The sequence below is a fragment of the Hemicordylus capensis genome, chromosome 1 (genome assembly GCF_027244095.1).
Source record: "Hemicordylus capensis ecotype Gifberg chromosome 1, rHemCap1.1.pri, whole genome shotgun sequence".
Classification (NCBI taxonomy): Eukaryota; Metazoa; Chordata; class Lepidosauria; order Squamata; family Cordylidae; genus Hemicordylus; species Hemicordylus capensis.
The window spans coordinates 280,006,379-280,018,964 of record NC_069657.1 but is presented as its reverse complement, the minus strand read 5'-3'; the positions used below and the strand labels follow the sequence as shown (position 1 = coordinate 280,018,964).

Sequence of the window (12,586 nt, the reverse complement as noted above, 5' to 3'; positions counted from 1 at the left end):
GGGCTTAGGCGGCATAACACTACGTTAATGTATTTAGCTTGTTTCTTCTTATTCTTCTCTACTGAAGAATAAGAAGAATATTTAAACTCTCCTAGTTTAAATAGGAACATAGGAAGCTGCCATATACTGAGTCAGACCATTGGTCCATCTATCTCAATATTGCCTACCCAGACTGGAAGAGGCTTCTCTAAGGTTGCAGGCAGGAATCTCTCTCAGCCCTATCTTGGAGATTCCAGGGAGGGAACTTGGGACCTTCTGTTCTTCCCAGAGTGGCTCCATCCCTTAAGGGGAATATCTTACAGTGCTCACACATCAAGTCTCCCATTCATATGCAACCAGGGTGGACCCTGCTTAGCTAAAGGGACAAGTTATGCTTGCTACCACAAGACCAGCTCTCCATACATTTCGACTTTTTGTCTTCAGGGGAAGAGGGGAGCAATTCAAAATTGGGAAGCAGCCAAAGCAAGCTTTTTAGACTTCTTGTAAGCTGCTTTGAATGAAGGGATGACATTTTTTACTTTCTGAAGGCTTTATGAGATCACCATGTCCATGTGTGTGTCTATGTACCCTGCTAACTGGGCAAAGAGGCATTTTTTTACCATGATGATTCTCTTTATTTAGCAGGGGGAGAGTAACTGGCCCTCTCCACCCCCAGCACAGTACTTCCAGTGACTGTTGCTGGTGTCTATCTTATGTTTCGTTTTAAAATGTGAGCCCTTTGGGGACAGGGAGCCATCTTATTTATTTGTTTCTCTTTGTAAACCGCCCTGAGCTATTTTTGGAAGGGCGGTGTAGAAATCAAAATAATAATAATAATTTACAGTCTAATGCTAACCAAATTTAGAATAAATAGGAGGAGGTCCCAGGAGATCCTGATGCAGATATTTTTATTGCAACCCACCATCTCAAAACAAGATGGTGGTCACTTAAAGTATAAGCAGCATCCCTTTAGAATTTGTATGTTTACTGTCCCTTAGAAATGTTGGATGGAGTCCTAGGGGATTCGGATAGAGATGTTTCTATTGCAATCTGCCATCTTGAAATGAGATGGCAGCCACTCAGCTGATCAGCACCACTCCTTTAGAACTAATATGTTTACACACCAATAAAAATTTGAGTTTGATGTTGAAAGAAGTGGAAAGTTAGCTCCATTTGTTCTACTTAGAACTACTTTGAAAACAATGAACAGATAAACAAATATCTTCTTGTCCAGGTCCCTGCTCTTTTGACAAGATATTTTACTACTAAGGTTTCCCTGCCATATGCCTTCCCAAAGTAAAAAAAAAAAAACCAAAACAAAACTCAACCCTGATGTCCATGACCTCCATGATCTCACATAGCAGAGCAGGGGCATTTCTTTGCCTGAAATCTGCAAGAACTCCTGCTGATTGGAATAAATAGCATTGTGCTGGATTGACTACTGTTCTGATTCAATATAAGGCAGCTTTGTATGCTGATATCACCAGTGAGATGTGAACAGGCCACAAATGGCCTTCAGTGGTAGTGATATGATGCTGAAGCAAGTTAGATGGGGTTATATTACAGAGGTTAAAAGAAGACAAAAGTCTGCATTGGCTTCAATCTACACAGACACAGCCATGGTGGTGATACTTGATTAATACTTCCCCTTGATGATCTGTGGAAAACTGAGTGGTGAAAGGAAAAGGCAAGAACTTTCAAAGGTACAGTGGATGACATCCAGATAATAGGAACCTAGGAAGCTGTCTTATATGAAGTCAGACCACTGGTCCATCTAGCTCAGTATTGTCTACACATATTGGCAGCGACCTCTCCTGGAGGTTTTTTACACCCGGCTTTTAGCTTGCTTTTGGAATGGAGGGGGTGCGTTTACATATCAGCTAGATTTACCCTGAAGTCCCTGCGAGTATTGGGAAGCACTTCATATGTTTCGAGTTTTTTCATTACATGTCAGAGTTTAGGCCAATTTATATCCGGGGTAAAAAAAAAATCCACTTTTTGCGATAGGGTTTTTTTTTCCCCCCAACGTTGAACTCGCAGTAAAGCCTTGCAGTAAAGCCTGCTGTCTGAAAATCCTCTTGGTGCAACAGGAGAGGCATCATTCTAGGCTCTAGTGCTTCCAAAGCGTTCCACACTAGCACTGCACAGGTGCTTGGCTTGCATGGAGGGGCAAATTTTGACAACCTCCCCTTCAACCTGAAGCACTTTGTGCCACCCATAAATAAGTCCCTGAGGGCTGTGCAACCCTTGGGGAGATATTTTTGGATGGCACAGTGCTTTTGAGGGAAGGGAGGTTGTCAAATCCCTCTTGCCCACTGCATAAGCCGTGGGGCTGATTTAATTGAACTCTTTCGAAGTGCTGATACTTCTCCTGTAGCACTGGTGTTTCATTTGTTTGGATGTCTGCCACTGTATCCAAACTATGGGAAGTTCAACACCTTTGGTGTGGTAACTGCTAGCAACATGTTCACTTCATCTTATGCACAGGACAGGAAGGAAGAACCTTTTATTTCCAATTTTCCATTGCAAAGGAAGAAAATCAGAGCAGCTCCTTTTATGGCTAATGTTGCCAAACTAGAAGTGAGTGAGTCTGAAAAAAGAGCTATCAATTAGTGTTGTGTTTTGTAATGTTAGTCATTTGTTTTGACAGGTCCTCCTATATATATATATATTTAATCCGTTTGCCTGACCGTCCGCCTTGAAGTGCTACAACTGCATGTGAAAAATGGTGAGAGATTTGCAGTTTGATCCCCAGATCCATCAGGCAGGAAACCGGGATGGGACCATAGCTCAGTTTGTAGAGCATCTGCTTTCCACACAGAAGGTTCCAGGTTCAAACCTGGAATGACCTCTGCTTGAAAACATGGAGGGCCACTGCCACCAGGGGTTCCCAACCTATGGTATTCCAGATGTTGCTGGGAACCCCTGGTGTAGTAGACAATACTGAGCTAGATGGACCAGTGGTCTGACTCCATAAAAGGCAGCTTCCAAACTATTTTGAAATCAGTGAGAAATTTTGAAATCAGAGGGAAATGGAGGCTGATTCACAGAATCATATTGTGGGGGCTTTTCAACCCCCTTTACTGTCTGCATGGATTAAACAGAAACATAAAATCTATTGACTAAATCAACACATGGAATCATCATCACGAGAATCTGCACAACTAGTTGGTGTGCACCATACAAACAGTATAGATTTTATCACATGGTTCATGCGGCATGTGCTGACAATTTGTGCTTATACGGGTGGACTTTCAAGACTGTTTTTGCCATACCTGTATTCAATCTGTTCAGCAGGGAAACAAATTTAAAGAAATGGATGTGCACATTGAAATAAGATTTAAAAGTTGTGTGCATCAGTGTCAGATGGAGTGTGGATGCATGGTGGAGTGCGTTGTGTTTCCTGGTGGTGCTGCAGACTGCAGAGAGAACTCGGAGCTGCAGCTTCAACAGGCAAGAAAGGAAAAGAGACTTTAAAGCAGGAGGTCAGCATGAGAAGTGACTTCAAGCAAGAGGTCATTGAGAGCTCTCTTTCAGGCTAGGGATGGGAGGGAGGAGGGGAAAGGAGGGGGAGGAGGAGGAGGAGGAGGAGGGTGGGACGAGAGGGAGGGAGGAAAAGCAGAGCAGCATCCCTATCCTTTTCTTTAGAGCACACTGCTGCTAGCAGTAAAACGAGGTGAATGCTTCCCTAATTGTCATCACTGTCTGCTTCCAAGCAACAAAGAGAACCTCAGAGGTAAGATTGTTTTCCCCCTTCCCTTCAACTCTCAAAATTCTACTTCACTGTATAAATAATAAGGCAGGGAAAGAAACCCAACAGCCACAAAGGGGGAGGAACAACTGAGAATTATCTAGGAAGGAGGGAAGCTTGAATTCCACTCCTCTGAACAGAAAGAGAAGAGAGGCAGGAGCAGAAGCAACATAAAGTGGGGGAAAGGGTGAGAATCTGCATGAAAGAGGAGCAATATTAGGATTTGAAATCTTGATTCCTGGGAAAGAGAAGGCAGCAGTACTGCCCAATGATTGCTCTCACACAGAAGAGGAAGGAATACCTTGGCTCTATGGAGACCCTTTTTTCTTACACTGGATCATGTGTACTCATGTTTTGCCATATTTAAATGTAAGCTTTTTGGGGCAGAGATTTGGTGTTCTGGACATCTGTGGTACATCTTGTAAAGCATGTGTTGCTTGATCTGAATAGTAATTAGCAACAATATGGGATTTGTGTATATACTCTGCAAAAAGTCTATTATGGGGCTGTAAGGAGTCTAGATCTGGTTTCTTGTCTTGAGAAGAGGTCTTTGCTGTCTTCATTCACGGAAATTGAAGTGATGAACCTGGAATGCTTGCATTCTTTTGAAAGGGTGTTCTTTAAAGCAGAGTTCTTACCTTAGGTGATTTTCTTTTTCCTTGTTAAAAAACCACAAGGACAGCGGCTAGTGGTGAAAAAATGATGTCAAACTTGAAAGGTCATGGAGCAGAAAGTGACATAAAGGCTGCTGTGGTTTAGGGGGCAGAATGTTGGAGCCAAGGCTCTCCGCAACTTCATGGAACTTGTAGATAAAGGGACTGATCCTTATTTTTGCTACAAAGTAAAGCAAATCCAAAGCAACTGCCATTAATTCCAGTGTGTAATTAGTGTCAGATTGGATGTTGCTCTGTTTCACTGTCAGTCCTTTCCAGTCATCTGTGAACATTTCTGGAAGAATAGAGAAGCCACTTCTTGACAAGTTTGAGTTTTCTTTTCTTTTCTTTTGACAACATTTCTCAATCACATTAATTGTAATTGCAATGTGTATTCCTTTGAACTTTCATTTTGGTGGGAACTTTCAATTCAAACAGAGCAAGAACAAATTCTGTATCTTAAAACCAAACCAAAACAAAAGTCTCTTACCCTTTACTTAGAGTTAATAGCAGGATCCTTTTTGTTTTGTTTTGGATCTTTGCTTTAACTTTGTAATCACTCTGCAAGACATTCAAGGGCACACTCAAGATCCTGCTTTATTTTCCTGTCTCCCTGTTTTTTACTTACTTTTCATGAACCTGTGCACTTTATGTTAATAATAAAACAGAGTGAAAAGAGATGTGTATTAATCTTCCTCTGATAGTTAACAGTGTGGTTTTCTATTTCTACTCTACTACTAATTCATATCTAGCCAGAGTATGTTATACAGATGCAAAAGCAAACCTATCCCCAGTCCTTGTTCAAAGTAATATGGTCCATGACATTGTTCAGTAGCAGTACTACCATTAGACTCAAGTTTATTTCGAAGGATGCTTTATTCATGCAAGATAATGTCTTAGGTACATTCTCTTGGAAGAAAGTCCTATTGATTTCAGTGGTGCTACTTACCATGATGCCCCTACAGCTGTACCCTTTCAGCATACATGGGGGTTATCCCGTTTTATCCTTACAACAATACTATGATGAGGGAGGCTAGCTAAGAGACGGTGACAGACCCAAGGCTGAGCAAAAATTGGAACCCATCCCCCACCCCCAACATTCAACCCATTGAATGTTTTTGTTTTTTGTTTTCCATAGCGTACTTAGGATTGAGGTATTGTTTTGTTTAAACCCAAGTATAGGTTTATGGATCAGGCAGTGGTCAAGTTTGAGTCTGGTATTTTTGAAACAGACAAGCATAATTCACTTTGTTGCAGTTGTTGATCTGCTAAAGATGTTTCGTTTTGCTTCTGTGTTCTATTATGTATTTAGACCTAAAGAGCAGAAGAAACAGCTCTACAATCTACTCAATACTTAATAAGATACCCTCCTTTTTATATCAGAGGACACTGTTTCTGAGATATAAGAATTACTCCAAGAGTTTGTGACATCAGTTTCATTTATTCTTTGCTTTTCTATACAATAATATTAAAAGTGACATACAAAGTTAAAAATACAAACAATATATAATTCTTAATTAATACAAATAACATGTAAGAAACATTCAATTTAAAATTGTAAAAATAAACAACAGAATAAAATCCATTTATGTCACGCCTCATTGATTAAAAAATTTGAATAAATAATATGCCAACTTGATGGTCTGAAAAGCTAAAAGAGGAACCTGACAGATCTCCCTAGGGACAGGTTCTAGAACTTAGGTGCCACCACTAAAAGTCCCTGATTCATGCCCCCAGCCAGTTTAATTTCCATAAACACAGGGCATGGAAGAATGGCCATGCCCCCAGATCTTAAGAACAAGCAGAAAGTGCTTCCTAGTGCATGCAGAGTCCAGGCCATTTAAGATTTTAAAGGTAATAACCAACACAATCCTTTTACTGAAGCTGATAAGTAGCAAGTTCAGCTGGCCAAGAATGATGAAACTCACTTTAATCCTGTCCTTAAACCATTGCACTTGGAAAACCCCATGGCTTTCCTTATCTCATTGATAATAAATACATCATTTGCTTCTTTGCTGTCATCCTCTCGCTAACTTCCATGCAAATGAACTTAACACAGATTACTTTAAAAAGAGTTACTTGAAGATATTTTTTGTTTGTTTCTCTGAGGGCACACTCAGTGAGGAAGTTCTCCTGTGCAAGCCCCAGTGAATGAACGGGTGCTGTGCAAGAGCATTATGCTGATGATGTGCAGTTCATTTAAGCGAGGCTTGGCAGGACATCTTGTGGATTTTGTCCTTTAAAAAAAAAAAAGTATTCAGTTTTCTCCTTAGCCCACAGCTGGCTGATTATTCCACAGTCTTACTGGTCAATATTTTTTTAAGAAGACATGCTTCTTAAAATTTTAGTACCATATGTGATTCAATACCCACTTTTAATTGTGTGTCCAGATAACTTTATTTGGTATACTAGAGCCTGGAAACTAATGTATTTCTTCAGCTTTTGCTATTAGTGATACATATACTGCTGGAATTTTTATCTGCTGCTCTGTCTTGTGTTTTATGTTTGATACATTTTTATTGTTGGTTTTATTTTTCATTCTATTTTATTGCACATTCTGAAAGCTTCAGCTGGAGAGAGGCTAACACATACCATAAATAAATAATAAATAAAACTGTGCAAAACTGCCAACTGTATGAAATGCAACAGAAATATAGTCAGTGCAAAAATGAAACTCTAATCTTGCCCAGCATTGCTTTTAACAAAAAGTATACTAACACAAGATTGCTTCTGAAACAAAAAACAGCGGAAGAGTCTTACAACACCTTAAAGACAAGCACATGTCTTATAACAGGAGCTTGCGAAGGCAAGAGCTGTTTTCATCATAGACATTCGTCTTCAAGAGGCCACAAGGCTTTTTGTTGGTTTTGCTGTAACAGACTTCATTGGCTACATTTCAAGAACTTACTCCTTCAAAAATGAGAGACTAAATTACTTTCCAACAAATAGGGTTGTGGCGAAGGAAGCACTTGAATAAAATGAGGAGACTACGTCATAAGGGGTTAAAGAGCTGACTTCTTAATCTGGGAGAGAATCAAGCTACAATCCAGTGCACAGTTATACGCACTTAATCCATGGGGCTTAACTGTGCATAACTGTGCAGTGGATTGGAGCCATTGTCTTTCATTCAAGAAACTCTAAATCTTTGTCAGCCCAAACATTTCAAATGATTTGGTCCAAAGGCTTCTACATCTCAAAGAAGCTCTAAATTATGCCCCTTTTCCTTTTGATCTGGGAAGAATTTTTCTTTCCAACACAAACTGTAGTGTTCTTTATACCAGCTGATATTCAATAGTCAGTTTAAACAGTCAGATGCCAGAATTTGGGAGGCATATTAGGGAGTGGTAGTATGAAGGTGGTATGTAGTAATCTTCAATGCATACAGTTCAACTGGCAGTGATATCTTATAACCATTATTCATTGTATGTTAACTTTGTTCAGTGTCGAGTCATACAATTTTAATCACTTGAAAGCTGGCTAGGGGGCAACCCTAATGACAAGATCTGGGAATTCTAGGGGAAATACCACCATTTGTAACACTATGCACTTGCTTTAATAGATAGCAAGCTTTTCTACAAGGTTCTGCAAGGTGTACCCCAACTGCATTTCCCCCCTCTCTGCAATTGTCATACAGTGCTACATCCACAGCCTCTAGGACAAGATACTGGGCTAGGGGATACTCTGATATGTAGCACTGTCCTTTTCATTGACCATATTCCATGTATTCCAGATAGTCAATATGTACACACACAAACTTCAGGATACATGTTGCACCTTCCTCATGGCCAAAAAGCAGTAAAGTTCTGGCTTTTAATTTAAAAATAAGATCTGGTTCCAAGGTGGGACCTAATGAAGGATGAGCTGAGAGCTTAGCTTGTCCGACTCTAGTAGGTCAGTGAGATTAGCAAATTGCAGTTGTGTGGAGCTATGCCTGCACTACAATTGTAGATGACCAGGAGGCGCTCATTAGCTCAGCAGTAGAGCATATATTTCACTCTTTCCAGCCAAAGGATTTCAGATACCTCCAACACATACCTTCAGATACCTCTCTGAAGAGCTGTTGCCAGTCAGGGGAGGCAATGCTTGGCTAGATGGATCATACAGTATTGTCAGATATTGGGGTTACCCCAAAGTTTTTAGCCTCCCTTTCAGAGTATCCAAAATCTGGGTAGTGGGGGGGGGCACAACCAAGGAGGAAGACTATTTCTCCTTGGCTTGAGAGTTTTGGATGTTGACTCCATTCCCAGGTCCATCAGACTCCACATCTGATCCACTGGTCACAGCCAGGCTCTGCCCGCTGATCTGACAAACTATACCCTTCCAGTCACTACTAAACTCCGCCCATTCCCCCATCAAGCTCCATCCTGTAACTCCCAGGCTCTGCTATGTGTCAGGATCTATGTGTCAGAAGCCCAGGCCACCTTATGGACCAATGGTCTGAAACAGTAGAAGACTGCTTTCATGTGTTCATATGAGCTATGTAAGGAAGCAGGTCTAGAGCAGCCTCCACTACTGCTGCCAAACCATAAGAAGAGCCCTGCTGGATTAGACCAAGGTTTATTTAATCCAGCATCTTGTTTCCCACAGTGGCCCACCAGATCTCTCTGGGAAGCCCACAAGCAGGAGGTAAAGGCAATACCCTTCTTCTGGTGTTGCACCCCAGCAACGGCTATTTAGGAGCATAGTACCTCTGCACCTGACAGTTGCATTTACTTATCATGACTAGGAGCATAGTGTGGACATCCTCCCCTCTAAGGAGGTAGCTCCATGTTAAGAGGCACAACGAAATGGTTGGGGTTCTTTCAGCAACAAAAGAAGTTGCAGAGCAGGGGAATGCTTTATTTCATTCATTCGTTCGTTCATTCATTCATTCATTCATTCATCCGATTTCTATACTGCCCTTCCAAAAATGGTTCAGGGTGGTTTACACAGAGAAAGAACAAATAAATAAGATGGACCCCTGTCCCCAAAGGGCTCACAGTCTAAAAAGAAACATAAGATAGACACCAGCAAAAGTCATGGGAGGGACTGTGCTGGGGGTGGAGAGGGCCAGTTACTCTCCTCCTGCTAAATAAAGAGAATCACCACGTTAAAAGGGGCCTCTTTGCCAAGTTAGCAGGGGTATTGCCAAGTTAGCAGGGGTATTTAACATTTTGTAGGAGGATTCCAGCACGGGTTCTCTTCATCATGCCAGGGTTTGAGCCTCTTTCTTCAGGGACCCACTGGTGGATCCCAATAATGCACTTGCATCCATTTCACAGGGAGTGCTGGCAGTCCTCCCAGCTGTCTGGTTGCCTTTCCCCACTCCTTGCAGATGGCCAGTGATGGCACGCTGTAGCACACAGCCTAGTTCCTCATTCCATTGCAGCTGTAGTGGGTGTGTCCTTGGTTGTGCACCGTGGCAGCTCCTCTGCTGGTATCCACCCTTTCCCAGGCTTTCTGCTTGTTAAAGTTAAGTCCAGATGGTGGCTGAACAGGTCTCTCTGCTTTGGTCTCCCTGGGCAAACCTGGGGTTGCACATGGATAGGTTTGTCCTCAATAAATGGGTCCAATCCACTTTTAACTCCATCTTTTCCACAAATCCAATCTGGGTCACACAGCTGAATCAAAATCCGGAGTGGAGGAACCATGTAGGTAATCCACACAGACAAAAACTGTGTTCTACCCAGAGTTGGGAGCTTTGTGTGCTACCAATTTCCGGCTGTGTGGAAGCAAGGTAGGAGGAAAACCTGGGTAGCTTTCCCTCCTAGCTTGCTTCCACAAAATCACTTCAGGTTTTCTTTTTACCTTGAATTACAGGCAGAATATCAACAGGTGCTGCTTGCAACCTCATAGGCTAGCCAAAGCTGCACCTATTATTGGCCTACCTGTCACGCAACTGTTAAACATCCTCCTGAGCCCTCTGGCCTTCACAAGGGATTCAGCAGCCCTCCCGCCTTACGAGGAACAAGGCTGGAAGGTGGCAAAGGCCACATAGGAGCACTGAGGCCTACTGGTTCTGAGGTAAAATGAACAAAATAGAAGCAGCCAGAGGTAAGGTGCGTGTGATTGAGCCTGTTCGCCTATTTACCCCCAGAGACATGACTGTAATGGTTAGTGATGAAATATTCCGCCAGCCAGCCCCTTCAGTTCATCGGCCCCTTTCACAGCCGTTTCCAGGCCAACAAGGGCAGGAGCTGTGCACTCCTCCCTCTTCTCCTCTCTGCCCACAAACATTCTGACTCTACTAGGCATGTGCAAATTTGATGTTACAGGGCCCTCTTTTCCTTAATTTGTAGAAATTCAAAACATATTGATTTATTTAATAAATGTGCATACCGCCCACTACTGAAGTCTCTAGGTGGTATACAGCATAAAACAAATTGCTTTCAACTATCCCGTGAAAGTGGGATATGGAATATGGAATATGAAATTTGGAAGGCAGACCACCTAAAGAGACCTTTCCAGAAGCATTTGGGCCAGTCTGTGCTTCCCTCTTTGGATTTTAAAAAACCCCATTATAAAGATGGTGGGTGGGAGAGACCCAACTATGGTCTTGAGGTTTCATGTCTGCTCTTTAACTTTTTCTCCTCATCACTGAGTCATTTCCCCACAGATTTAGTAAAAAGACCAACACAGTTGTTGAGCAGGCAATTCTGAGTGTAACAATGTTCCTTCTAGCACGAATAGTCAAAAGAGAAAGCTTTGAGAAGCTACAGAAGGTTGTGCAGGGGTCCATCGGATGAAATAATATGATGGAATGCTGTTTTACCTCTTCACCCATAATACATCACATAATACACCCATAATACACATAATACACCCATAATACACAATACTCCTGTGCCTGTGTAATTCCATCTGATGTAAAACTATGCAGACTATTAGAAATGTTAAAGAGTTAAGGCTTAAACATTGAATGATACAAGCAATACAAAAAGGAGTTTTGCACATCGCTGCTAATCCCCAGAGAACTTCAGTTTTTGACAGATCTTCCACGCGCTGTAGATATCAGATGGGGGTGTATTGAGATGAAATTCCATAGAAGCATGGAAACCGTCGTACTACTATACATAATGATTTTAAAGGTAAAGTGTGCAGTTGAGTCAGTGTTGACTCCTGTTGACCATAGAGCTTGTCTTTGGTAGAATAGGTTGTCTTTGGTAGAATACAGGAGAGGTTTACCATTGCCATCTCCCACACATTATGAAATGATGCCTTTCAGCATCTTCCTATATCGCTGCTGCCTGATATAGGTGGGAAACATACCCATGGGGATTCGAACCAGCTATCTCTGGCTTGCTAGTCAAGTCATTTCCCCACTGTGCCATTAGCTGGCTTCCACATAATCATTTTACTATGCTAAATATGAACATTGGAATTGGCATTACTTCTGTTGTATTTTTTTAAAAAAATCAGAGACAAAAATTTTCTGAATTGTAGGGTTACAGCATAAAATCAGGGAGAAAAAGAAGTGCAAAACTGAACAATTCCAGTCCTCAGTGGCTCACCAGTAATCCAAGGGCCAAGCTCCATGATCAGGATTGCCTATGATTTTTTTAAAAGGTTCATATCATTATTATTATTATTATTAATTCGATTTATATACCGCCCTTCCAAAAATGGCTCAGGGTGGTTTACACATAAATAAGATGGCTCCCTGTCCCCAAAGGGCTCACAATCTAAAAGAAACATAAGATAGACACCAGCAACAGTCACTGGAGGTACTGTGCTGGGGGTGGAGAGGGCCAGTTACTCTCCCCCTGCTAAATAAAGAGAATCACCACATTAACAGGTACCTCTTTGCCAAATTAGCAGGGGTGGGTTATCATGTGGGTTAGAATTCAGCTTTGGACTACTGCCCTGTGGAAGAATGGGTTTCCCTTGATTCATATCACCTCTTCACCCCAGCTGTTATCGGCCTGAGATCCCAGTCAGTGTGGCGATTGATACCTGGGGGCATCTGACTCAAGGGGCCTTGGAAGGAAGCGGAAGGCTGATTACTTATACTTGCCTCTTCCTATAGGAAGCTCAAGGCAGGATGCACAGGGTTACCCTATTGTGTCCTCACAACAGACCACTGAGATATGTTAGGCTGAGAGACAGTGACCCATCCAAAGTTGTCTGGTGAGCTGAGTGTGAAAGGTGGCCCCACAGGGCCCAGCCCCCTTATCTATGTTTTTAGAAGGCTGTGAGGGGCATGATTTGGATCCAATTTGGGACA

General features: G+C 42.0%; 1 protein-coding gene and 1 long non-coding RNA gene across 13 annotated transcripts in view; one reads left to right on the top strand and one right to left on the bottom strand.

The window, feature by feature from the left end:
- GREB1 (growth regulating estrogen receptor binding 1) overlaps positions 1-12,586 on the top strand; it is a 147,232-nt gene that overhangs the window by 4,992 nt on the left and 129,654 nt on the right. Inside the window, exons 1-2 of one of the 12 annotated variants that reach the window (XM_053285606.1) lie at positions 9,840-10,013; positions 10,183-10,421. The exons of 1 other annotated variant lie outside the window; for it this stretch is intronic. In XM_053285606.1, coding sequence (XP_053141581.1) covers positions 10,392-10,421 — 30 coding nt within the window. In that variant the 5' untranslated portion in view covers positions 9,840-10,013; positions 10,183-10,391. 10 more of the 12 variants (XM_053285605.1, XM_053285607.1, XM_053285608.1 and 7 more) reach the window with 10 other exon arrangements.
- Positions 5,805-10,583, bottom strand: LOC128340485 (uncharacterized). The gene is made up of 2 exons (XR_008313749.1): positions 10,251-10,583; positions 5,805-6,620 (listed from the first exon to the last, which is right to left on the bottom strand). It is a non-coding gene; the product is annotated as an uncharacterized LOC128340485 (long non-coding RNA).